The following is a 27,201-nucleotide window of genomic DNA, read 5'->3' as shown; positions in this document are numbered from 1 at the left end:
GAGTTTAGATTGCTCTGGTTTTGGAGTATTTGGTTAAGTCTGCAGTCACATTACTGTTACATACGGTGCTCAAAAATGTTACCTCTTTTCAAAATACAACCTGTCTGTAGACTTTGGATTATTCAGGAGCAGCAGTTTATATTAACCAGTTCGGCAGTAAGTGAAGCTTTGATTCCATGGTGCCTCAAAAAGGTATGGAAAGATGCGTCTAGCCAAAGGCAGCTTTAATCATATGAATGCCTTGCTTCCTTAAAATGCTACACAAAATATTTAGCATTTTGTAACTAACTTGTGTACTGACTTGTAGTTGCCTGTTGAGCTGCTGAGCAGCATTTTCTATCTGGATGTACTATTAGCTGGCTTCTAAACCAAAATAAGGATATTTTAGTTAATTTGGCAAAATATTCTAGAGGGGAAATGTCTATATACAGCCCTGAACTGCAATATTTGGTAATAGATATTTGGGGATTTGCAATTTAGGCTTGTTGTGTAATTTTCCCTTGTTGTCCTTAGACACAAATCTAGTAAATTTATAACAAAATGTTTTAATTTGTATTAAAATATTATTTTTATTGCTGGCTACCCATCTGAAATGTTAAATGAGCTTTTTGTATATGTAGTCAAGTGTTTGGCATGGCTTTACAGAACAGTGTTTAACTATGTATTATGTTTTAAAATAAAGCAATTTTAGTGTTCTTAAATTGGTTTTAAGCTTGCTAATGATTGTAAGTCTCTGCCATAAGCATATGTTATACAGAAGAAGATAAATGCCGCAGAAGAGGCACCCCTGTAGAAAACTACTAAAAAAGAATTTGGCATTGAAGCATTCAGGAAAATAAAGAAAAAGGCTCAAGCGTTTGCAACGCGAACAAGAAGGTTCCTTTTCTTTGCAGTCACAGTACTGTAGGTGCCAGGTGCTTTGTGTTGAATTTATGGCCTAGTGCTGTAACTTCAGCCTCAAAACGTGTCGTTCTTTTCTTCATCAGGGTGGTCAGAGGACTCACCTGGGAGGGGATAAATGAGATTTGGAATTTCTTCATGCGGAAAAAGTGTCGTTGCTACTTTTCGGTTAGCTGGTTTAACCACTTCTAATGTATAAAATGAAGTCTTCATAGATCTTTTTTGTTGTTGTTGTTTTGTAATTATCTTCTCCAGCTGTTTTCAAAGAAGTGATCTTTGCTTTTGCAAGAGAGTGATTAGAAGCTTATTTGTGGTAGGATTCAGGGTTATTGGAGAGAGTACTTGTCCCTAGATCTGGATCTCACTGCCTGAATTCCAGGAATGGATATTGTTTTAAAAAAGTGGTGTTTCTCATGGTAATCCTAGATGACTATCCAGTCTGCAGTCTGCCTCCTGAGTTATGTCAGGACATGGTTTCACAGAATGACATGGGGTTGGAAGGGACCTCTGCAGATCATCTAGTCCAACCCCCCTGCCAAAGCAGGTCCTCCTAGAGCAGGTTACACAGGTCCAGACAAGTTTTGAACGTCTCCAGAAATGGAGACTCCAGCACCTCTCTAGGCAGCCTCTTCCAGGGCTCAAAGTGAAGAAGTTCCTCCTTGTGTTTAGGTGGAACTTCTTATGTACAAGTTTGTCCCCGTTTCCTCTTGTCCTGTCACTGGGCATCACTGAAAAAAGACTGGCCCCTTCTTCTTGACACCCATCCTTTAAGTATTTATAGGCATTGATCAGATGACCCCCTCAGCCTTCTCTTCTCCAAACCTTCTTGACCAAACCTTTTACTTGATGATTACTAAGTTCATTGTGAGGTGAGTGGTAAAAGCTGTTGATGAAGGATGGAAGGACTGTCCCATCCATCAGTAGCTGGTTAGATGTGCTCAGCTTGGTCATGAACTCAATTTACTAGTTGAATGTTGAAGCATTCAGTGTTGTCTGGTGGGCACAGTGTGAGGTACTAGTGAAATACAGAAAGAAATGAGATAGCTAATCTTACTTGGAGTTTTGACAGAATAAAGGAAGGTTTTTGCGCAGGACTCTAGATTTAAAATAAATTATTTTGTGGATTTCAGGGGGAGAGAGCATAAACTTTAAGAAAGTCTACTAAAAAGATACAATTTTTTTTTTTTACTCTGTATTAAAATCTCATTCCTAATGCTGTGCTGAAGAATGGGCTGATACATGCTGTATTAATATCCAGTTTCTGTGGAAGGAGAAAAAGATCGGAATTTTCAATCAGTATGTCGAAGGGGAGAAGTTCATGGATACACTTAAATGGTTCTATCTGTTTAACAGCAGTGTGTGAGGAAGTGTTATACCTAAAGACTTCTTTGGTGTGTAGTATCCATTTGTGCATAATTTGGGGGCCCGGTGGAATGATCTGATTTGTATCAGAAACTGTTGCCAACTTCTCTTACTTAGAAGGGCTAATTAGCATTTGACTCCTGAAAACTAAGATTAGATTTAGCAACTAATCCCAAAAGCAGGTAGGTGGTAAATGGAGAAAAGATGATCTTTCAGAGTGATTGTAGGGGTGAAAAAAAAAAAAAAAAAAACCAAGAAAAATAATGTAATCAGCCAGGAAAACCAGGAAATAATTGTAAATGTTGAACAGTGTGTTTCATAGGCCTCTTTTTTGATTTATGAATTATTCTCGATGATGGGAAATAAATAAAAATGGAGAAATTATTTTTTCAGTGTTCTGAATTTGAAGTAAAAAAGTATGCAATAAAAATGTTTATTTCTGAAGCATATGAATTAAGTGAATGTTGGCATTGAATTAAAGAAAATAAAACTTTCTGGTAATACAGATAATCCTAACCAAAGTTTCTCTTTCAGGGAGAGGGCATGTCCTTATAAGTAGTAGATCTAGCTTGGTTGTCACTATACTGGATGATGTCTTCTGTTGCCGTGATAGGGCCAGCATTGAGGAAAGCAGATGGTCAGAAGATACTGGTGCTGCCTGTATTTTCTCCAATCTCTAAAATGATCTGTGAAACTTGCATTTGTGATACAGGACAGGGTTTTGTGGGCTGCTGGTTTTGGTGGAAACAAAAATGGAGATTCTTTGCTGCAGGAAAGCAATACTTCTCTTGCTGCTGATAGCAATACACCAACTTAAATTTCATGTGTGTAAGAGTGGGGCCAGTGAGTAAAATGTTGAGTGTACTGGAGTTTATTTACAGTTTCAGAAAACTTCAGTTTCTTAGAGTTGACTCTGAAGTGCTCAGGAAAAGAGGAAAAAAAATAAGGGAGTTAGCTGTGCTATTATGTTCTATTACCCTCATTCTTGGATTGTCTTGTCTTAGAGGCTTGGAAGTGTGCGTGGCCGTGTTTTGGAACTTTGTTGAATTGTGAAATATAAGCATTTGCTATTAGGTCTTGCAGCACACACAAAAAAAACCCCAAAACCGCCATCACCAAAAATTAGAAAAAAAAATCCTTTTAAAAAAACCCCCTAAAACAAAAAAAATCCAACAACAAAAAAGAACCCACAACCAAAAAATTAAAACATCTTTCATACTTGGTTGTTTTTTATCTAAGAGTGATTTGGGTAGTGCTTATGGTAAATACAATATTGCAGGTATTAGCTAAAAACTTTGCTCAGAGATACTGTTAGACCAAACCCACCTTCTAAGACAGCAGTATCTGATTTACTATTTGATTGCAGTTGAAACTAAATTGCCTGACTTCAGCATGGGGCGTGGCTTATGGTAAAATAATCAACTCTTAACCATCAGAAGAAATTCTGTTTTCAGAAACTGTAATATCTGAATTCAGAAGTCTTCAAAATTTGGATTTCTGGTTTTTCTTTCTAAATAATGCCTCTTCTATAGTTAATTTTTCTATATCCATGCACAAAAAAATGGATTTTTCTCTCAGAGCTAATAAAAAAAAGAGCTTCTTTCACATAGATTATATATAATCTATTTTTTAATTAATTAGAAAAAAATCCTTTAGCTTTTTTAAGGATAGATTAAAATCTGCTTCTAGTTTTTTAAAGAGTAAAATCAACCTAATTGAGATAAATGTCAGCATCGCTGGAAAAAAGGTCAGGGTGCTGATTCCCCTCCCACCCACCTCACCCCCTGTTAAGTCACTGTGAAACTAAATTTGCTCTTCAGTAGGTCACAGAAATTGTTGGAGGTTGGTTTCAGAATCCGTCTGAACTAAAATACTGTTCTTTTCTGAGGGAATATTTCTTTGAGCTGTGAAATTCCTTCCTCAAAAGTACAGAGACACTCAGCCTCAGAAGTTAATGGCTTATAATGATTATGGGGCAATATTTTGAGAATAGAGCATTTTGAGAATGCGAAGAAAACTGGAGAAGTTGTTGGCACCAGAATATTACAAGCATGAGATTCTTTCTTTTCCAGTATTTGAGTGTTTTTTGAAAAGTGAGCTTAATGTGTTATGAGCTGTATGGAATTTTGTTTTATTTGTTAATGTAAACAGTTGGGCTTACTGGGTGAAATTAACTCCTCTTTAAAATTAAAACTTTAATTTTATTTTGAACTTGAATAACTTTACTGTTTTACCCTGCTGCATCTCACTGTTGAGAAAGAACTGTTTCTCCCTTTCCCTTCTGAATTTTCCTTTTTTATTTGTTTTTTTAAGCTTGTCATGCCTTTGAAAATTCCTTGTGGAGACCATTTTGTCAGGAAGGAATGCACCCAGTACGTTCTGTCTGCGTGCCATGGAAAAGGAGGGGGTTTGTTGCAGCAACAACTCTGGCTTTAGTAACACACCTTTCATATTTACAACAAACAAAAAAAGACAACACACAGAGAAGGAAGAGTGCTATTTCCTGGAAGAAAGCACAAGAAATTGTGACAATGCAGTCAGTTATTAGATTTTAAAAGCCACGTATTGCGAGTAGCTTTTGTGACCCGTCTTGTGAGATTTTGTTTGTTTGCTGCTAAGTGTACTTGGTAACATCGTGTGCAGTAGCTCCTCCTCTCCTTTCTGAAGGATATTGTATTCCAAATCTTTAATTTCACTTTTTGCATTTGTTGCAAATGTAATATTGGTAGTTTCCATACTAAGTGATACCCATCCGGATATATGAAGATTAAAATGTTTAAGTCTCTTGGAATTTCTTGCGTGTTATTATATTAGCGTGGTTCATTAAATTGGGCACTGACTATATCTGTTCATGAAATCTAAACTCATGTTCAATCTAGATTGAGTAGCAAATTTTGTGTATGCTGTCAGAAATCTTTTGGAGTGTTATAAACTCAACTTTTGGAAATATATTTGACTAATGAATCACTCTTTTGGTTTTCCCCCTACAGGTTCGATCTGTGGATGAGATGAATCATGAGTTTCAAGCTCTTGCCCTAGAATCTCGGGGAATGGGAGAGGTAATTATTGAGAGCTGAAAATCCAGTTGGTGGTTTGGAAATGTTGATACAATTTAAGCAAGTCTTAAATAATACGACCTGAAGCAAAGAGCTTCTCTTAAGACCTAATCGATTTTTCAGGCAACTAAAGTGCTCTAAGGTGAAGATAGACTAAGTACTTTTCAAGAACACTGGGATGATGGTTGACTGGATGTGCAGTGCTGCTACAGCAGTCTTACTGCATGACTGATACTTTTAGGGAAGTGACAGAGTAACTTGTTTGAAAGTTTGTGCAGCTCTATGAAATGAGGCATGTTTTCAGTGTTACTGTGTCTAAGCTGGTGAAAGAACTGCTTATTACCTCTGAGAAGCCAAGGAAACTGGGATTTGAAAAAGGTTTGGCTTCAGGAAAAGGGAAACTGGCATACTCTGGCAGAAATATGTGGTAATTTATTACTTTTTTTTAACTGGCAATTATTTCTTAAAAGAAGACTTTGACCTGGGTGAAGAGTACAATTGTAGAGTTTAGCTAGAGGGAAGGAGGGCTCTTGATTTGTTTGGTTTGTTTAAGCCCTGACAGATCACAGTAATGAAATAAATTCACATTGAAGTAAGATTTCAAATACTGATCCTTTTGTCTCGGTGGATGTTTACCTAATTCAGTTGATAATTGAACCAGTGACAATATTTCAGCTCAACTTTTTAAAAATGATGATAGAACTGTGATCTCTATGGAAACAATAACTCACTGATAAAAAACAAATGCCATGTTCCTGTTGCTGACTGTTCTGGGCATGACACGTGGCTATTCTTACTTGATTTTTTTTTTTTTTTTTAATTTGAATGAAGCATTTAACCAGCCAGTTGGCTTTTCAGCAATTTTTGCTTCATCCAGGGTTCCTTATTGACTTTCTTGAACCATCTCCTGTTTGAAAAAGCGATAATAGGTGAAGCCCTCTTCTGTTGAAAGCTGACTAGCCACATTGGATATGCTTGTTCCCTCTGCCTCCCCAGCTCTAAAAAAAACTGCTTTTGAAAGGTAAAGGTGTTAGTGAGGTATCTGTGATAGTACCAACAGCGTGAGTGGATGGGTAAAATTCACATTGGTGTTTGTTATTTTGCCACCCATGAAGTACTCTGAAAGATTGAAAGCAGTGAAAGTGAAGGAAAAGGCACAAATGTCAGTAGTTCTGGAATAGATTCCGTGGCTGTTTAAACCTTCTTTTTGATTATAACCTTCTAAAATATTAAAGGAAATGTCTTCATCTATACTCTAAGCTAGAATTGGTATTTGTACATTCTTCCTTGCTGCCCACTGTCTACTTGGAAAGGTGTGAAAGAGGGTCATGTCACGTGATTTGCTTCTGGGTTTTGGGAAGTTGTTCTCTTCCTCATGTTCTCTGTCTGGATAGATTTTTCTCTGAACTGAAATGAATTTCTTGTTCATAATTCTAATCCTTCTTGGTTGTTTTTTTACCAACTGGGGAATCAATACTTGACATTAGGAGGCTGTTAAGTCTTTTCACGTCATTACTAAAATCAAAACTGTCTGTGAATCATCAACCAAGTGTCTCTTCCATGTTCCTATGTAAAGGAATATAGTATGAAATCTGTTTTCATTGCACCATAACACATTTTGGAAATAATATGTACTGGAAATCCTTTTGTTAAGCTGTCCATCTGAGCTGCATTCGGATGGAGCCTGGGATCAATCAGTATGGGGAATAGCACAGCATAACAGGAGCCAGACGTACGGTTTCCTTGATCTGTTTCTGTCTTGCAATTCTTTGTTAATTTATTCTGTAAAGAAGCAGGCTAAAGTTTTATTAGCAGGAGATCTGCTGTATTGCAGACATCTTTCCCAAAATGTCTCCTAGAATTTTAGCTGTTAGGTTGGTTTGAACACAGATGATGGTTCTGGCTCCGGCTCCCAAAAGCTATCGTGACCTTTAAGGTCGTGATAATATTCTGAAGAAATACTGGCACGTGGTGCTATTTCTCTTCTCTAGGCATCTGTTGTTTGCTATTCCAGGGCCAGCATAGTGGGCTCTAGGACCTTTAGTGTGACCCAGTACAGGCATACATAAAATTAATTGCCAAACAGAATCTAAAACTAAATCTTTTTTAGATAGCGTCTATTCCTATAGAAACTTACAGGGTCAAAGCACACACAAATTTCGTTTTAGGGACAATGTATTCATTTCTGGTGTCAAAACTTCGTTCAGAGAAATTGCAGATGGCTCTCTAGGAATAATTTCTGGTCTTAAAAATAAATAAATAAATCCTTAATTCAAGACCCAGTAATCGAGACTGTGCAGTTACTTATCAGAGAGCTGGTTAAGAGGCAGCTTGAGCATAATTGGTTATTATCTGTGCTTAGAAAAGGGCTTTGTTCATGTGGCAGATGATAACAGGGATCAGTGCTGATACTGAAAAAGAGACTTTTTATCATACTGTTGGAAGAGTTTAGTAAGAAATACGTCAATCTCTTTCAATTATTTTGAATTAGGATTGGATGTATTTTTGTAAAGTTTCTTTTTTACTGGATTAAATACAGGAAGTATTGATCAAAAGCCATGTTATCAAAGGGTAAAGCATGATGATTTTAGTTGTTTGTATTAATTAGTGATAACGACTTCTTGATTAAGTCTCTTTCTACTAGAACTAATCAAGTGGCTTTTTTCTTGTATGTTAAAGAGAAAAACACTTGTTTACTTTTTCTGAAAAGTGCTCTTCTTATTTTTGAGTTCCACAATGAAACAGCTGCTAAGGCTGCTCATTTATATGGCAATCCAGTAGCTAAAACATCCCTTTAAAAGAGCATGTCATAGACATCATCTGTCAAAAATAAGTAAATAATAAATCTAAATCACTGACCCTCAGGGAGGTGCAAAATTGTAAACTTAAAAAAACCCAAACATTTCTTTAAATACATGAGGGACTTCTTTGTTGAGTAGAAATTTTAACAGTAATTTTTCTGCAAATCTGTTTGATCTCCAGTCGGATAGTTTAAACTTAAGCTCTTGAGGTACAGGTGATGCGTTATGGTTTGTGTTAAAGATATTCTGTGTTCTTTGTGTACCAGAGTAAGAGAAGATTGCAGTCAGTTGAATATATCTGTTTGGTGTTTGAAAGTATGTAGTTAAAATACCCATCAAAAAACAACAAACCAAAGCAAACCTAAAAAAAACTTCCATAAACAACAACAAAAAATCCCCCCCAACCACATGTACCTCTGCAGTGAGGATTATTGCTGCTTTCTACCAGTGAACAGGTTTTTTCCTTTGATAGAACTGCGAATGAATTTTGAAATCAAAACCAGTATTGCAGTGTGTTCTGCTCTAAATTTGCATACTGTTCGTAACATTGTGTTGTCTGAACACCTCTCTGAGAGTGGAATTTTCTGATTTCAGAGTAAGCATACTTTAAGGTGATGTTCATTTTATGACACGCAAGATATTACTTGATCTGTTTTACTCTGACAAGGTTGTGTCACCTTCACTTCTGTATTTCTCATAACTCTCATCCCAGCTGGACGCACCTGAACTTGTCTTAGACTGCATTTCAAATAAAATGCGGTTCTTTTTCTCAAAACCAAGGTTTCATAGATGTGATGAAATCCGTGCTTTCTCTTCTACCGCTAATCGAAAAAATGAAAAATAAGTAGTGTTCCCAACACGTTACAATATCAACCTGAAGAGGGTGAGTAGATTGCATAGGATGATGTGAAATGATGGAACTTCTTGCTTTTGTTTGAATCGCAGCTGTAAGATGCCATTAATATATTTCTCTGTCCTCTGATCCCTTGATCCATTAAGTTTGGAGTAAATGTAATATCCTGGTACTCCCAAAGTATGTTTGGTTGACACCTGGTGATGATTCTCCCATGCTTTGAGAAAGTGGGCATCTCTGCCAGGGCATGTCATGACAGTATAAGACTCTTGCAAGTGCAATACTCTCTTCTAGTTTTGTTGAGCTTTGGCTGTTTGTCATCCTCTGCCCCCGAGTCCTTCTGTGGTAACGAATTCATGTGAGGAACCCAGGGATTTCAGCAGGTTAGCAAGTCAGAATTCTTTGGTTCTGGTAAGAGCTCTGTGCAGCAGAGAAAAGCAGCAATCAGCAGTCCTTAAGCTACTCCACCAAGCTCTTGTCACCTCTGTTTCACTGTCACTGTTGTGGACTGATAATGGCAATACCCTCTTCTTTAAGCTGTTTTCATGTGCTCTTTCAATGCTCCATTAAGAAATACAAAAAAAAAAAAAACAAAACAACTCTACTCTTGTTAGTAGTTTCATCAAGGGTGATACTAAGCAGCTGTGAAGTTCAAAAGGGTTTTTTAGTCACTTAAGTAACAGGGCAATTAAAAATCCAGAATGTACTAGTTTATTGCAAGCAATGCTTTATCAGATTACATTTGTTTTTCTAAATTCTCAAAATTTAATATTTTGAATTGAACATTACATTTTGCAAAATTTAATGGATTATGATGCTATTTTCAGAGATCTTCCCTTTTTTTTTGCAAGCTGTTTTCATTGTAGTTTTAGTTGATGGACCTTTTAAAGTATGTAATATATAGTCTGAGAATGCAGCTTTTTAATTACATCTTCAAGAGAAAATGTGGTATGTAGAGTTTGGCAGTCGTACTGCTAGCAGTGGGAAAAGTGAGAGGAATAAAGTAGTAAAATAAAAGTAAAAGGAATGCTGACATTTGAGGTACTTTTGTTTGTGCAGTGCTTCTGTCACGTGGCACTGAGCCTTCTGTCCTCGAAGACACTAGAAGTCAGATCTGACTTGAAATGCTCTGCTTTACAAGTAGTAATGAAAAAAACCCACCATGCAGCTAAATGAAATCACTGATATGTGGAACTTCAGATTTGAATGTCACAGATTTGTAACCAGCAGATCCCTACGGCCTAAAGGATCTGACTTGCCACCACGTGTGCTAGTTGCATTCTAAAATTTGAAATATGATGCATTTCTAAGCGAAAGGAATTTGATAATGAACTGCTGCTGGTTCTGGTTATCATGATAGTATTAGTCAAAGGCCAGGCTTTTGAGCCAAAGTGGAAAGAAGGCAGTGTTAGTTAGGGTTTCTGAAAGGATTGACTTGGTTTAACACAGGGATTAATTCTAATTACTGGTCCTGTATTGGGACCAGTACTGTTTAATTATCTTAATAGTGGAACCAAGTGGCAATGGGATCAAATGCACCCTCAGCAAGTGTGCAGACACCAAGCTATGTGGTGCAGTTGACATGCCTGAGGGATGGGTTGCCATCCGGAGGGACCTGGACAGGCCCATGTGAACCTCATGAACAAGGCCAAGGTGCAGTGTCTTGCACCTGGGTTGGGGCAACAGTCACCATCAGTACAGCCTGGGGGTTGAAGGGATTGAGAGCAGCCCTGCTGAGAAGCACTTGGGGGATACTGGTGGATGAATAGCTGGATGTAAGCCAACAATGTGCACTCACAGCCCAGAAAGCCAACTGCATCCTGGCCTGCATCAGGTTGAGGCCCCTTCCCTGGAGATATTCAAGGAGAGGCTCGACGAGGCCCTGGGCAACCTGGTCTAGTTGGGGGTGTCCCTGCTGACTGCAGGGAGGTCGGACTAGATGACCTTTGGAGGTCCCTTCCAGCCTGGGCAATTCTATGATTCTATAAAAGCAGTGTGGCCAGCAGGGCGAGGGAGGGGATTCTGTCCCTCTGCTCTGGTGAGACCCTAGCTGGAGTCCTGTGTCCAGCTCTGGACCCCTCCGCACGGGAAGGACATGGACCTGTTGGGACTGGTCCAGAGGAGGGACACAAAAGTGATGAGAGGGCTGGAGCACCTCTCCTGTGAGGACAGGCTGAGAGGGTTGGGGTTGTTCAGCCTGGGGAAGAGAAGGTTCTGGGGAGACCTTACCGTAGCCTTTCAGTACTGAAAGGAGGACTACAGGAGAGATGGGGACAGACATTTTAGCAGGGCCTGTTGCAGTAGAACAAGGGGTAACATCTTAATCTAAATGAGGGAAGATTCAGACTACATACTAGGAAGAAATTCTTTACTGTGAGTGTGATGAAACGCTGACCCAGGTTGCCCAGACAATTGGCACTCCTGCAAACATTCAAGGTCGGGGTGGTCAGGGCTCTGAGCAACCTGATCTAGTTGAAGGTGTCCCTGCTCATTTCTGGGGAGGTGGGACTAGATGACCTTTAAAAGTTCTTTTCAACCCAAACTGTTCTATGATTCTAATTTGATTAGCTTTTTGTCACAGCAGCTTCTGTATTCTGTGTGTCTCCCTCATAACTTCAGAATCTCAGTCTCCTTGTGGTCAATTGAGCAATTTCTTTATACAGCATCAGCTTCAGTAACGGAACGTAACTTGTAAGAGTTTATAATTATTCCACAGCACAACGCGTGCTTCCTGATGCAAAGCTGACTTGGCTATCTGAAATGAGTTATTTGCATAGCCTCTTAATAGTATTGCTATTTTTTGGCCATTTATAAGCATATTTTTAATAAAATCATTTTTTTTTTATTTTGGAACAGCTTTTACCTGCCAAAAAGTTTTGGGAACCTGATGATTCAGCAAAAGATGGACAAAAAGGGATATTCCTTGGTGATGAGTGGAGAGAGACTGCATGGGGAACTCCTCGTAAGTGATTAATGTATACATATTGAAAAATCAGTCATGTTTAGTAAAAGTAATTTCAAAATAAATGAATATTATAGATTTTATTTGTATGTTAAATTTTATTTTTTAATTTTGAAAATATATACTGCGTTGGTGGTTTTTTGCCTATAACACGTTTTGAAACTGGGATTTGGAATTTTTTGTTTAATTTAATTTAAGTCTTGTTTAACATTGCTTCTGTAATAAAATGCAAATACATTCCAACTTGTATTTAAAAATATATACAATAGTTTTATTTATTTATTTGTTTTTAACAGACCATTCTATGTCCCAACCTATTATGGTACAGAGAAAGCCTGGACAGGGTTTTCATGGAAACAGTGAAGTAAATGCTGTATTGTCTCCACGATCAGAAAGTGGTGGCCTTGGAGTGAGCATGGTAGAATATGTGTTAAGTTCCTCTCCAGCTGATAAATTGGATTCCCGGTTTAGGAAAGGAGCTTTTGTAAGTAATGCAGTGTGTTAAGCTTGCCTAGTTACCTATTACGGTCTTACTGTTTTACATGGTTGTATTTTCTATTGTATTTGTCCATTTTCCTTTTTTAAGTCTTCTCTTTAGAAGGAAGTGTGTAGTTGCTATCTGTCTGTCTGCCTTGGTTGGAGGGGGCAGAAGAGGGAAGTGGTTTGGGAATCTTGACTAAATAGCTGTCTTAAAAACAGTACTTTCCTAACACCTTAAATAAAGGTAGGGAAAAGATTGCAAATAGCTTAATTTAAAATGTGTGATGGGCTTTATTTTAGATCTTCCTATTCTGTGTTTCCGTACGGGTTTGTTCTGTACTAGATGTTTTGACTGTGTAAAATAAACTTTATCTGATTTGAAGTGTTACTGCTTTAACAGCACCGCTATAGTTAAGGTTGAGTTAGCTCTTCCATTATAAATCTTGGCATTCCTTTTTTACGTTTTGGCAGTTATTAATTGCATGTGGTTGAAACTTGATGACCAAGTTACCCACCAAATGCAATTTCATTGAAAACAAACTGTTTGTATTGTGTACGTGCACTGTAGTGTAGAATTAGGTCACCTTGTGGTGCTCCTATTGTGTTCTGTTCAATATTCAGAATCAAACAGATTCTTTTTCCTCAGGGCACTAGAGATGCTGAAACAGATGGACCTGAGAAAGGAGATCAGAAAGGCAAGGCTTCTCCATTTGAGGAGGACAAAAACAGAGATCTTAAACAAGGAGATGATGAGGATGTTACTAAAATAAATGGCAGAGGTTTGCCAAATGGAATGGATGCCGATTGCAAAGATTTTAAGTAAGCTTTTAACTGTTTCTCAAGAAGACGAGCATGTCTCTTAAGGGCATTATTACAGTTCTGGTTTGTGTGTCAGCTTTAAACATTACCCAGCTGCAGACTGATTCTTCCTACCTCACGTCCTCCCTTTCCCACTGTGCCACATGTTTCTTAGGATGTCATTAATGTGTGTGTCACTTCTCATGAGACAAATTCGTGTTATTATAGTAATTATTCAAAGTAAATGGGTACCTTCAAAATGTGGTGAATTAAAGAGGGATAAAAACTTTAACCCTTTTAATTTCAAACTAAATTCATTTCTCTCTCTGCTTCTTTTTAATACTCTATAGCTCTTGCATCTGATTGTTGTTGTAGACAGAATTTTAGTTTTCCTTCTAATTGTGCTAGTGGATACCACAGCCTAACACAATTATTTCCCCACAAAAGTCTTTATGGAAACAATTTATTTCACTGAGGAGAAACAATGTATTTCTCTATTCACATAGTTAAGTGTCACCTATTCACAGTATAGAATGGTGGTGTGGTTTGGTTGTTTTCTTGGGGGGGGTGTGGAAATTGGACCAAGCTCGAGGTTTTGAACTGAACTCCTATATGACAGCACAGGCAGCCTGCTTTTCCCTAATACTGAACTGCATTTTAAATTGGGTATTTTTAAAGGACTAATCTTTGTTTTTAAATGACTGTGATACATTTGTAACTGTCATACAGAAAAATTAATAAGATCTGATAACTAGAGTGCTGCTCACAAATTTGTATCAATGTGATGAACGTGACCGAATAGTTGCGGTTTCATTAGTCCATAGTTGAACAAGTGTGTTAAAATGCATGTTTGAATCCCATATGTAAGTATTTCTACCCTTTAAAAAATGCATTGACCTGTGGCTAGGAAGGGATTCTTCAAGTATATTTTTCAAGGCATATTATTGGAAGGAATATAATACCAAGAATATTAAAGAGCTCAAATTAGCACCTTTCGGATGCGTGCTGCGATAACGCACTATACACAAAGTTACCATCAGTATCCTGTGTAGAAAATACAGAATAAATTTTGTCCTGTTTTTCTTTACAAGTATCTATTTCAATTTTGAAATAATTGCTTGCAAAGTGCCTTCTGTATTATTTTAAGAGAGAAATTACTTAAAAATACACAAGTGCAAAAAAGCATCCAAAGCCAGTGAACCTGTAAAAAAAAAAAAAAAAAAAGGCAATCTAATTTAAATGGGCCATATAAAGTGGTGGTATAAACCCCTCCAGAGGTTTATAATTGAAGTATTGACGCAACTTTAACTATAGCAACAGAACAGCACCAATATAAGGAGCAACCTATATTAGGTAAACAAAGAAACTTTGTCCTGTCCTCCTCCTTGTATTTTTATTGTACTTACAGCTTTTTTAAACGAAAATATGTACTGGAATAACTGCCTTTTTTCCTTTTGTTCTTTGCTTTGTTGATACTGTATGTCATTTGGGAAGAATAAGGAATATTAAATGGATTCAAACAAAAACTAGAAGTTTTGTATGTTGAGCAAGGCATGGTTGCTAGCTAGGATATTTAGATGGTAGCTAGTATGATACAGATGGTCATCACGAGGTTGGTTCTTACATTAAAAAAAAAAAAAATCCAGTGTAAGTGCTTTATCTCTGAAGTATTTTGTCCAAAGTAATAGGTCATACAGTATCATTGAATAAACTCACTAAATGACTGCTTTCTGGCTATGCAATCTCTAGACCTGATGCTAGCCAATACATAAGCACTAGCAGATTTCTTTGCATTAGTCCTTCAGTGAGGAAACAGATACTTCAGCTTCAGAGCCCTGAAGAGGGAGGAGAGCAGGTAGCTTTGTCTCTGTCCTGGAATTAGCAGTTACACCACCCTGGTCTAGCTGTGTGCTGCTGGAATAAATCTAGTTTCATCCTGCAAGGTGATATTTTGTATTTGAACCTAGTTTTCACAAATAAAGCAAACTTAACTGAAAGTTATACATTTCCTGAGGAACAGTATATAATTACCAAGTTCTGCCAACACAGTAATGCTGTTAAAGCATCATAGATTCTCTCATGCAACTCATTCCCAGAAGCTGACTTAGATTTTGGCCAGTAAAAATTGGTACTCTGAACAATGTGGCCTGACACGGAAGGTGGAGTACCACTCCAAATTAAGGTACCCTAAATCTAACCAAATACAGGGTTGGGAATCTGTTTTAGGCTGGGAATCTGTTGGCATCTCACTTGAGGTGTCTGCCTGTAGGTGTTGATAGGTGCACAGAGGCTCCCGTGAAGGCAGGGGGATGCAGTCCATACACCCGGTGGAGATGGGAGAACAATTCGCTTTTACCCTGACATAAACACTGAGTGACCTGGGCCCACCTGGGCCGGAACAATCCTCGCCACCAATACAAACTAGGGGGTGAGGTATTGGAAAGCAGCCCTGAGGAAAGGGACTTGGGGGTTCTGGTGGACGAGAAGCTGGACATGAGCAGGCAGTAGGCAGCTGCAGCCCAGAAGGCCAATCGCATCCTGGGCTGCATCAAAAGAAGCGTTGCCAGCAGGTCCAGAGAGGTGATTCTGCCACTTTGCTCTGCTCTGGTGAGACCTCACCTGGAGTATTGTGTGCAGGTCTGGAGCCCTCAATATAAGAAGGACATGGACCTGATGGAGAGGGTCCAGAGGAGGGCCACAAGGATGATCAGGGGGATGGAGCACCTCTGCTACGAGGACAGGCTGAGGGAGCTGGGGTTGTTCAGCCTGGAGAAAAGGAGGCTCCGGGGAGACCTAATAGCAGCCTTCCAGTCCCTGAAGGGAGCCTACAGGAAGGCTGGGGAGAACCTGTTTAGAAAGGCCTGTAGTGACAGGACGAGGGGCAATGGCTTCAAGCTGGAGGGGAACAGATTTAGATTGGAGATGAGGAGGGGGTTCTTTACTGTGAGGGTAGTGGAGCACTGGAACAGGCTGCCCAGGGAGGGGGTTGAGGCCCCATCCCTGGAGATATTCAAGGAGAGGCTCGACAAGGCCCTGGGCAACCTGGTCTAGTTGGGGGGGTCCCTGCTGACTGCGGGGAGGTCAGACTAGATGGCCTTTGGAGGTCCCTTCCAGCCTGGACAATTCTGTGACTCTATGATTCTATGACTGCTCAGTTGAGTTGCTGTCTAGGCTCTGTCAATGATATTGACTAGAATTTCATCCCCTCTGATGGGAATTTATACACCAGTGCACCTGGAGGTGCGTAAGCGTAGCTGTCTGCATCTCAGTTGCCACCAGCCCTTCGTATTTGGAAACTGAACTTTCAGGGGTTTGGCACAGTAAACCATTTCTAGCTCCGTAGCTCTGTCTTACTGTGAACAGAAATCAAACACCTGTGTTTTGTGCCATCCTAAAGATTTTCTTCTGGAACAACAGGCTGTATTTATTCTTAGGGAAACTGAGATGGAATCAGTGGAATCCTATTAGAAACGCTTTCTTTCCCCTGACCACTCATCTGCTGTAGTACAGTCTATCAAATGGGTTGTGTAGGAAATGGAATGTTGTAGTCAAATACTAAATGAGGCAGTTATTAGTCTATTTTACATAAGGTTAAAAATGTATTGTTTGCCTTTGAGATATGAAAGATACTTGCTATATTGTGTGTTTGTCTTTTCCAATTAAGGTTTTATTGTCCCTCGCTTCCCTTGCATGAGACGCACTTAGCCATTTCCTTTCCTTTCCTTTCCTTTTTTTAAATTTCTCTGATACGCTTTCTAATAATGCCTCTTGCTTCCAAAATGCAATAAAGAGCCATCCCAAAACTTATAGGTGACAACAGTTCTCTCCATTTCATTCAAAACAGCCTCAAAGATTAGTTTGTTTTTCTTCAGTGATTTGAAGAGCTGTATAGTCTTAAAGTTTAAAAAAAAAAATTTAAAAAAATTACGCTTTGAAATGAAATGTGTCCTTTATCTTGAGCCATCAGTGCATGCTGGTTAGAATTGTTAAAATCAGTCTGTTACTTCCGTTTGTAAAGTTTCTGAGTTCTGAGACCCTTTAAAAATAGAAATACTGTCTTCTGTCCATGGACAGCTTTATTTAAGACTGAAGAGTCTATTTTACATCTCTTCTGCACAGTCGTACCCCTGGAAGTCGACAAGCCTCCCCAACAGAAGTAGCTGAACGCTTGGGCCCCAATCCCAGCACCACAGAAGGATTAGGTCCACTTCCCAATCCTACCGCCCACAAGCCTCTGGTAGAAGAATTTTCAAATCCAGAAAATCAGAATCTAGATGCCATGGAACAAGTTGGTCTTGATTCACTGCAGTTTGACTATCCTGGCAATCAGGTACAAATGGACTCTTCAGGAGCTACTGTAGGACTTTTTGACTACAATTCTCAGCAGCAGGTTAGTACTGGACTTGAAAACACGCTAAATTGGTCCTCTTTGATGATCAGTCATTTAAGCATAAAATGCATTTAATTTTGTTAGTCAAAGGCAAATAAATATATATTTAATCTAGAAGAATATTGGTGCATAATTTTCTAGTCTAGTAACTTACTGATATAGAAGCTTAGTTTAAAATCTTTTTTTTTTTTTCTGTGAGTAAATCCCAGTATATTACAGCCCTGACTTTTTGAAAACTGAAATGCATCTTTTTTTTTCTTTCCCAATAGCTTTTCCAGAGGACTAATGCTCTGACTGTTCAACAGTTAACAGCAGCCCAGCAGCAGCAATACGCACTGGCTGCTGCTCAGCAGCCACACATAGGTGAGGTTTTTGTAAAAGTACAGCAAAAATCCCTGGCAAAAGTGGGTGTTTTGCTTCGGTATAATCCTTTCAGTTTTACCCACGGTATTCTAACTCAAATAGACAGTGATCAGTTGGCCTGTTTTAGTGGTTCTCCTGAAAACTGCTCAGAACGATTGCATAAGACTGTCCTGTCCTTAGAGAAAGTTTTCTGTTGTGTGAATTTGTCTATTTTGAACTGTGGTACGCAAAGAAATGAAAATTATTTTTTTGCTTGTGTTGCACAATAGTTGAATTTTGATGGGAGAAAAAGTAAAAAGCCTTTCCACTATAAGTAGTGACAGAAACAATATTTTTATTTACTAAAATAACAAAAATACTCAGTTCTGTTATTCTATTGCAGTTTAGTATTTTTGATAATCCAGGTTAAAAGTGTTGTATAGTAGGATTAACTAAACTTTTGTGTTAATTCATTCTTCCTTGTTAATGACACGTTTTAAACAGATAGCTCTTTATTCTTGCGGGTACCTGCCTTTGTGATGGAATTATTCTTTAGCAAGCATTATTTTTATTTAAAAATTATTTAAAAGTAATTCAGTGAATTAATTACATGCATAAAGCTCTCGGTGTGCTGGCAACTCAGCCAGGAGGCTGTGTTTTAGGGACAGCAGTTTTATCTGCTGCTATGGGGAAGCTGTGTGTTTGGGGTGAGGGAGGTTGGAGCTCCAATGGAAGCAATTCCTTATTTAAGGAAGGTGGCTCCTCATGTTGTGTGACTGCAGGGCAGGTTTAGAGATTCCTGCCCTTCCCTCTGTCACCACTGGGCTGTTGAGGTGTGTGCACCTCTCTCCTTCCTCTGTGAGGGGGAAAAAGTGTTCTCGGGATGAGAAGGGCAGACAGAAATAGGAAGAGCATCTCCAAAGGACGTGTCCACGTTCTCTTGTGATATGGAGATGGTTAAGTTTTTCCACCAGCTTGTGAGGTCTGTTCAGACAGTTTAAAAGTGGCAGCTCTTTAGTGTCATGTAGCTGATTAATGCAGTCCTAGAGCTGGGAGCATGGCAGATTGAGATGGGTGAGTCCATGAGTCCCATCTTCTGCCTGTCTTTGAGTTCTAAGCTGCAGAGAAACCCCTACCCTGTATAAAGTGCCAACTGAGCATTCAGCTGTATCTTGCCCCTTTGAAACTCAGCCTCTTCTGATATTGCATATTGACAGAAATTTAGCAAGAAGCCTTCTATTTGGAAGGAGGAGCACAATTTGATGTGCCGTGCTTGCTGGGCTAGTTCCTGCCTCAGAGTTGGAGAGAGTAGGTGAATCTGATGGCCAGAGGAAACTCTGGGGAGCAATGCTTTGTGGGATGACTGAGTTGCTTCATTTGTCTCCTTCCATCACAGTCCTTATATCAGATTTGGATTCTTGAAAGTAAGTTTAAAAGCCAGGTGTCTGATTTAAACTATCTGGTTAGATTTTTTCCTATTGATAGTGAAAAGAGATTTGTATCTCTTGCAGGTGATTCATTCTATTTGGCTGATTCACTTCAGACACTAGATGATTTGTCTGATACAGATTCATCTCTAAGACTAGTGTAACTTTTAGATAGTTATTGGGAAAGATAAATTCCACTTTGAATAATCGGTTCTATCTAAGGGTGGGTGGATACATAGGAGATAAACTTCCTTGGAGTCTGTAGATCCAGCAAAACAAAGCTTTAGGCCTTGGGATTACTAAGAAGGGACTAGTGAGAAGCCATAGAAGTGTTGATTTCTGCAATTGTATGCCTGTTCTTTAGAAACTTCCAAAGCACAAGCAGTTCTGATTTTAACAGATACGCTTTGCGATTTGATTGGTCTGAATATGATGATGCTTGCTAAGTATGTTAACTATAATAAAACTCTGTTTATTACTGTAGCAGGCGTATTCTCAGCAGGCTTGGCTCCAGCTGCTTTTGTGCCAAACCCATACATTATCAGTGCTGCTCCTCCAGGTACTGACCCATACACTGCAGCTGGATTAGCTGCAGCAGCTACCCTAGCAGGTAACTGAACACTTTCTAGTGTCTATCTTGATAATTTTACTGAATGAAATTAGAAAAAAAGCTGAAATCCATCCTGTTTACGTCTGCAAAAGTATTTCTAGGAAGGAGAGACTTGTAGGAAAGTTAATAATATGGTTTTGAAAATTGTCACTAAAATGCAAAGGGATTCAGTTTCTGTTATATATGGATTCTGAGTGTGTCTTTCCACTGGACTTCTATATGCAATAATTAGGTTTCATCTGTTCTAAAAATATTTATCCTTAATAAGGTTTTGTCTGGCATTAGTAGCATGTATTATTTTCAAAAGATGAGCCTTTCCTTGTATGTTTTCATTTGGTGCATTAATTTTCTAATTCCATTCCCAGTGGGCGTGAGAATAAAGATGGTCTCCAGTGTCCTAAAGGGCCCAGACAACAGAGAAGCCCCAAGCCAAGGAAGGTCTCTTTAAAAGCTGACAGCTATTGCTGTGAAACAACACTACTGAGGATTCAAGTCCCAGCCAGTGTTCAGACCTGAGCATAACATTTTGAAAAAAAAACCTGTATCTGCAGTTAGTGGTTTCACAGTAAAGGCAGTAGAAAGAATTAAAATATATGTATGCATAATGCCTTATGTGTACAATTCATTGATATAGAGAGCTCATTCTTCTACAGGTTCTTTATTAGTAGACTGGAAAAAAAGAAATGTGCCCACTCTTCAGAGTGTTATGTAGTAGGCAGGGGAAGCAGAGGCAGTGGTGGTTTTTATAAGCAAAGGAAGCATACAGAAAAGGAGGAATAATAGATGATCAGACTCTCGGGAGGATGAATTTGATTCGTTTTGCAATGTTCTGAAATGTTTTTTTTCCCCAACCATGGAAACTGATTTTGAGTGTTCTTTGGTACATAAGCTTTGATTACTTAAAGTATTTTCTTTGTCGCCTCAGTCTCAGAAGGGTAGTTATTTTTTCATAAAGAAGGTATGGTTTGATGTGAATCTTTTAAATTAAGCCTTTTGTGTTCGTGTATCATTTTGGCTAATATGGGAATTAATTTCTTTTTAATACTGATTTCCACTTTGGCATTTAGATCAATGAGGGATGCTACGAACAATATAAACAGTTATTTTTAACTAGGTACAGTAGATGGAATAATCATGTTTTCTGGTTTTAGGTCCTGCTGTGGTTCCACCTCAGTATTATGGTGTTCCATGGGGGGTGTATCCAGCCAATTTATTTCAGCAGCAAGCTGCCGCAGCAAACACCACAGCAAATCAGCAAGCAGCTTCTCAGGCACAACAGGGACAGCAGCCGGTACGTTCTTCAGAAAAAGGAGATGTGCTTTGAAAGCCTTACCGTAACACATTCAGTATGTAAGGATCAGCTTGTAGAAAATTTTACATCATTCAGATGCTGTGTTGTATCAAGTAATAAATGAATATTAAAAACTCTCAATTTCCTTACCTTACTGATTGTCACTGTTTTTAAAAACCTATTTTACTCCGTACTAAATATTCGGCTTAGTTTGCAGTCTGAATTTTTAAAATAAAAAACCATTAAAAATAGTTCCTTTAATCCAGGTACTGTGCTGTTGTGTTTATGTCTAGGTAACGCTGCCTGTGCAGTTACCCAAAAATTAATGTAGAGTTTAAAACTAGTCTAGGAAGTAACTTTTTTTTAAAAAAAGCTAATTTTCTACTGTTACTCCTTGTGCATTTTTAAAACCATTGTATGATCTTTCAGTATAAACAAATGGCCTTTTTCCATGAAGGAAAAACCCAAATCTTACAGTAATCTTATGCTTGAATGAATGTGTATTTTTAATTTTTTTTTTCTTAATTAGCAACATGGTTAATATCAATGCTGTTCTTACAAATTTACTATGAGAAGTGACTTTGAGTTAAGAAGTTCCAGAGTAGCTTCATCCCCTTTTTTTTAATATTCAGATGTCTCTTTCCTCCTGCTGATCACTGTTATCAGTGAACTGCGGTGATAATTGAATGTGTATTATCTCTCCACTGATTGGTTTTTTGCTTTCTCTCTAAAATTAATATCCGATTTATGCAAATCACATGTCAGATATTTTGTGGGGGATATATTATAAATTGTGTTGTATCTCCCTCTTATTTTGGATCTGGAAAAGATTACTTTAACCAAGAGGAATGGAGTAGTTCCAAGAATTTAGTTTGCTTTTCGATCAGATTCCCAGCGATATGCTGTCAGAACATAATAAAACAAGCCTGTGTTGCGCAGTGATAGAGTGTTATGTGAATTCTTAAAGTTTAATGGGTGCATTTTTTACAGCCCTGTTGGCAGCGTAATGTTAATTATTTAGACGAGTTACTACAAGCTCCAAAGTATTCAGACTTAGATCATTCGGTTGCCTGAAAATAAGGTAAACAAATGTATTTATCAGGGAAGGACAGATGTTCAGGTAATAAAAAATGCAGATTGTAAATGTATCACTCTTACAGATTTTCTTCCTTACTTTATACTCATCACTGTTGATGGAACATACCTGAGTTTTGCTGTCCAGAGCAGGGCAGATACTTTATTGTCACATTTGTCAGCAAAATAATTTATGCCTTTTATTCTTTGTATGTATATATCTGCGAAACTAATAAGGTGGAATATTTCCCAAATGAAACTCGGAGCTAAGTGGCATCAAATATATAAAGTTCTAGACCTTTTTTTAGCATATAATGGGCTTACTTTCTTACCTTTTAAGAAAAGTTGTATTGTTCTTTTCCTAGGTTCTGCGCGCTGGAGCGACTCAGCGCCCGCTCACCCCCAACCAGGGGCAGCAGGGGCAGCAGGCAGAGTCACTGGCAGCAGCTGCAGCAGCAAATCCAGCTTTGGCTTTCGGTCAGGGTCTTGCTACAGGCATGCCAGGTATGTAGGCTGTCGGTGGATTGAGAGAATCACTGCAAGTTTAAAATATTGGTGGTGTTAGATACCAGATTAACAGTCTAAATCCTGCTATGTTTATGGTAAGCTGCTTGGAATTGAGTTTTATATAGGTTTATGTTGTTCAGAGTGGATTAAAATATTGGCACAGGATCCTTAAAGCACAAGAAATTCTTCCTAGCGTTTTTGATTTGGAGCATTTTCTCTGTATTTGTTGTTACAAATATACACACAAGGAGTACTATAGATTTTTGCAGGATAATTTCCTACATAATGAAGCAATTACGTGCTGTCTTAAAAGGTCATGAGTGGTCTGAGTGGTTACTCTGATGCAACAGGAAGTATTAATTTGTCTTTCTGAAGTAATTTTTTACTTGTGGCATCTACTAATAACATCTAAAATTCAGAACCGAAGATTAGGAAACGAAAATTACTGCTTAATCACCTCTGAAGATCACAATGTGCTTGAAGTGGAAGCAATCCAAAGCTTGGAGCCTCAGATATTTTTTTAGTGTGCTGGGCTTCTGTCTTATGTGGGGAATGGTTGTTCTGAGGCTCGGTGCGTGTGTTGTAGGTGCACAACGTGTTGGCTGGAAGCTGAGCGTCGCATTCGTTTGGTGCAGTTACCTGAGCAAGAATAATTTTAAGTATGGTTGGCCGTTCTTCAGTATGAAAGTTGAGCTTTTACATAGTGAAGTTGGATAATGTTGATTGTAAGCTGCAAATGTGTTTTTGGCTTGTACAGGTTCTGTTCTCCAGCAGCAGGGCTGTGAGGTGCCTCACAACCTGTAGAAGTCAGAGTTAGTTCGTTGCTGGGTGCTCTGGGAACTGCGTTGGGCGCTTTGCCTCACACCATCAGATTTTACACCTCTAGCTGCAGAACAGGCTGGCTCTTGTGATTTTTTTTTTGATCTGTTTTGTTTTAGAACTGCCATTTTTATGTCCAGTGTCTAACGTCTGAGACCTTGACACAGCCCAAATCTGTGACTTCATTATAGGAACATGTGAAAAGAGCGTTATTTTTAAAAAAGAAAAGTATATCTTGAGTAATTCAAGGGTAATTCTTAAAACCCACAAAAAGGCCCCCTCTCCAAATGGCTGACTGACAGTAATACTGAGTGGTCAAATACACAAACTTCATAATGCAAGAGCCTGTCCTGTGAAGATTGAAGACTTTTTTCCTCCTGCATGAGCCCCAAGAGGTTTTCTGCGAGGGCAGAGAGCTTTTTGTTGTTTCCATAGCAGGTTGCTTTGATGCCCCATCTCCTACGTGCCTGAATGGCCAGAGAAAACCTTTATTCATGTGAACATATTTCAGACTGTTCTATAATAAGAATTGTGTACAACAGGCTTTCAGCCTTACTGACTGTACTCTTAGAGGGAATGGGGCTCAAAATATAAACCAAAATGACATTTTTCTCAGTCATCATAAGATGGTTTTGTAGTGAGTCATAAGGAGTGCTGGTGATTCCTCTTTTTAGGTGAAGGAGTAGGATGTAGAATGATGAAATGAATACAAGCCATTTTAGAAGGGAATCATGATACTGGTTTATATGTCTGTATTTGAGCGAGATACTTAAGGCTCCTTTTATAGCTAGAGAAGAGAAATAAGAGCTTTTAATCTTGATTCATCTGCCTCTGTTTTAGTTACCTGATTTAAGATAAAGTGGGTTTTGCTCCAGAAGGGCCTTTTTCTACTTGCTTTCTATAAAATTGAGTCAAGACAACTAAATTACATCTGTAATTTACCAAAATGTGATTAAGTGAATCCCAGATAGTAACTGCTGAACAACACATACAATGTAATAAACAAGCTGAAAATGTGTGGAATTCTTGTTTCAATGGACTTAAATGTTTTACAAGAAAGTGTAGGTCCAAAGTGAGTTTCAGGCTTTTGAATATCCTTTACAGAGAGAATATTTATAGTTTGGCTTCACTGAAGGCTAATAAATGAGTGTATCATTCAGCCTGTCCATACTGCTCTTTAGATTGTTTCAGCTGCTTTCTCCTTGCCGCAGCCTTCATGTTGGATGAAATTAATGAGCTGTGCCAACTATGGGATTGTTTTATTTTTCAAATTTGATATTTCAAGTATTTCTGTATTAATTATTTAGGGAGGTGTATTCATGTAGCACTTAAGGCACATATCTTGTCCTAAATATGAAGAGACAGTGTCTGAAATACAGGTTACTTTTCAAGTTATGTTTTTGTTAAGTCTCTTTTCAGAAAAATTCAGGTTCTTTTTTAAAATCATCAGAAGTATAATACGTTCATTTTGCATTGGAGTTGTGCAATTTCATTTTTCATTCTTCCAGTCCTAATTTAGCAAGCCTTTGAGTAACAAGGTTTCTTAAAATCCAGACAGTTTCTGATTGAAAAACGTGCAAGACAAAGTCAGAGGGTACTCCCAGTTTTGTCATAATGTGACCAGTATACATTCTTTTCTACGAATAAAACCGGTTCTCATCACAGACAACGGCTGGACTTGGCTTAATCATCCAAAATTTGCATGTGACCTGAGTTGTCTAAGGAGCCCTTGTGCCCAGTGGAGATTTCCCTGGTGCCATTGCTGTACGGAGGCTGCAGAGCTGCTCTGCTCACCCTAAAATAGAATATCCAGCGACGGGTTGGCTCGGTCCTTCCTGAGGCTTCATTGGCTGGATCAGATGCAACTGAGTTGAATTGCACACCAGTGAGGCTGTTGGCACTGGCTGTAATGGTGCATCTAGCATGCAGTGGAGTTGTCTGAAAAACACATATAAAACATTAAAATCAACAATTTCTGTCTATTGGCATTGCATTTTTTATTACCTAGGGGAATTTGAAGTGTGGCATTGCAGCAGGTCGTGTATTCTGTGCCTCCAGGTAGTATGAAATAGAAGTCAAATTGTGGCAAACGTACAGGGAGTTAAAGTATTGGCAAAGTTACAATGGCTATAGAGAGTATAAATCATTTCCTGGTAGGATATGAAGTTCTGAATTTGATTTATGAGAGGACAAGTGCAGAGATAAGGTGGGGTGTATCTTCCTCAGAACAAACAAAAAGGTCAAATGGGAGGCTGAAGACTGCAGCATTTAAGGAAAGGTGGAAGATGAGCAGCTGAATAAATTTTCAAATCTGTATGCAGAGGAAAATAATTGGATCTTGGGAATGTTGAGAAAGGAGAAGCTGTGAATCTTTTACATGGGGAGAGAGGACTCTCCAGGGACTTGGAGGTTACGCTCCTGAGTGGAGGACGAGAGAGAGAGGGGTGTCAGGATGGTAGTGTTAAAAGGGGCAGATAATTGAGTTGGCAATAAGATGTGTCACATCTGTTAACTTAAATTGAGTCGAGAGAAGTGACAAACTCTGACATACGCTTGGGTATCATCGGGGAGGGAAGCTGCATAGAGGGAAGGGAGTAGGAGATCTGGGCAGAGCTTTGTGGTATTACATACAGAAATGTGAGAACAGAGTGTGAAGTATCCAGTGAAAGACACTGAAGAAATTACTGGATCGATAAAAGCAACACTAAGAATGGGCTGCACGAGCCAAGAGAACAGATTTAATTCTCATTCTTTTAGAACATTTAAGGTTTGTGTGAAAAGAATCCAGAAAGTTTTCAGAGTCTGTGGTTTTGGAGATGTTTAGAAATCATTTCAGCAAAGCACAGTACTGGTAAACCAGATTGTTTACTTTCATGTTCCCCGCTGGTCTGGAGACAGTGAGTGTAGATAGAGCAGTTGAACTCTAAAATAAAAGGTGTGATTAGGAGCTGATTAGGAAGCAAAGAGTATGTGTTGGGTTTTTGGTTGCCGTGGAAGACCACAGTAAGCTCCAATGTGGAGACACTGAAATGAGCTTTGATAGTTGTTAATTTGGAAGGGAAATTGCACAGCCACAGGGAGACAACGATGTGAGGAAGAGGTAATAAAAACTGAAACAGGAGGAGAGAGGGAATTAGAGAGAAGGTGATCTGGCAAGTTTCCATCTTATCTTTGATATGAGAGAAGGCTGGGAAATAGTTTTTATCTTTGTGTTCATCTCTCTGAGGTGGGATGTAAAGTTTGATGAATACTGTGAATGAAGGGAATGCAGAAAACTTAAGTTTTGCTATGGGAGCTGTTCTTTGATTATTTAATCTGATCTGAAGTGGTCCCTCTGAAATCACATTTTTGATGTCAAAGCAAATAATTTTGTATCTTTGAGGCTGCAGGTACACTTAGCAAGGTCTCGGCAATTTCACAAATAGCCCTCATTGCTTTGTTTTAGTGGGTTTGAGTAGAAAGCTGAAAGGGCTCCTATTCCAGGTCAGAATGTCTTCATCTCAGAGTTTAGGAACACAGAAGCACCCAG

At 38.6% G+C, this 27,201-nt stretch overlaps 1 protein-coding gene across 7 annotated transcripts in view; it reads left to right on the top strand.

Moving 5' to 3' along the window:
* Window positions 1-27,201, top strand: part of PUM2 (pumilio RNA binding family member 2) — a 79,949-nt gene that overhangs the window by 24,625 nt on the left and 28,123 nt on the right. For 4 of the 7 annotated variants that reach the window (XM_014956804.1, XM_014956806.1, XM_014956811.1 and 1 more), the window contains exons 2-10: window positions 5,253-5,321; window positions 11,829-11,934; window positions 12,231-12,418; window positions 13,061-13,233; window positions 17,332-17,602; window positions 17,872-17,965; window positions 19,856-19,981; window positions 21,133-21,272; window positions 22,712-22,850. In XM_014956804.1, coding sequence (XP_014812290.1) covers window positions 5,271-5,321; window positions 11,829-11,934; window positions 12,231-12,418; window positions 13,061-13,233; window positions 17,332-17,602; window positions 17,872-17,965; window positions 19,856-19,981; window positions 21,133-21,272; window positions 22,712-22,850 — 1,288 coding nt within the window. In that variant the 5' untranslated portion in view covers window positions 5,253-5,270. Of the gene's footprint in view, window positions 1-5,252; window positions 5,322-8,899; window positions 9,003-11,828; window positions 11,935-12,230; window positions 12,419-13,060; window positions 13,234-17,331; window positions 17,603-17,871; window positions 17,966-19,855; window positions 19,982-21,132; window positions 21,273-22,711; window positions 22,851-27,201 lie in introns of those variants that run through there. The other 3 variants (XM_014956805.1, XM_014956808.1, XM_014956809.1) reach the window with 2 other exon arrangements.

This window comes from Calidris pugnax, unplaced genomic scaffold (genome assembly GCF_001431845.1).
Source record: "Calidris pugnax isolate Ruff unplaced genomic scaffold, ASM143184v1 scaffold171, whole genome shotgun sequence".
Lineage (NCBI taxonomy): Eukaryota > Metazoa > Chordata > Aves > Charadriiformes > Scolopacidae > Calidris > Calidris pugnax.
Note: the sequence above shows the minus strand (reverse complement) of the source record. Positions and strands in the feature narration are given on the sequence as shown.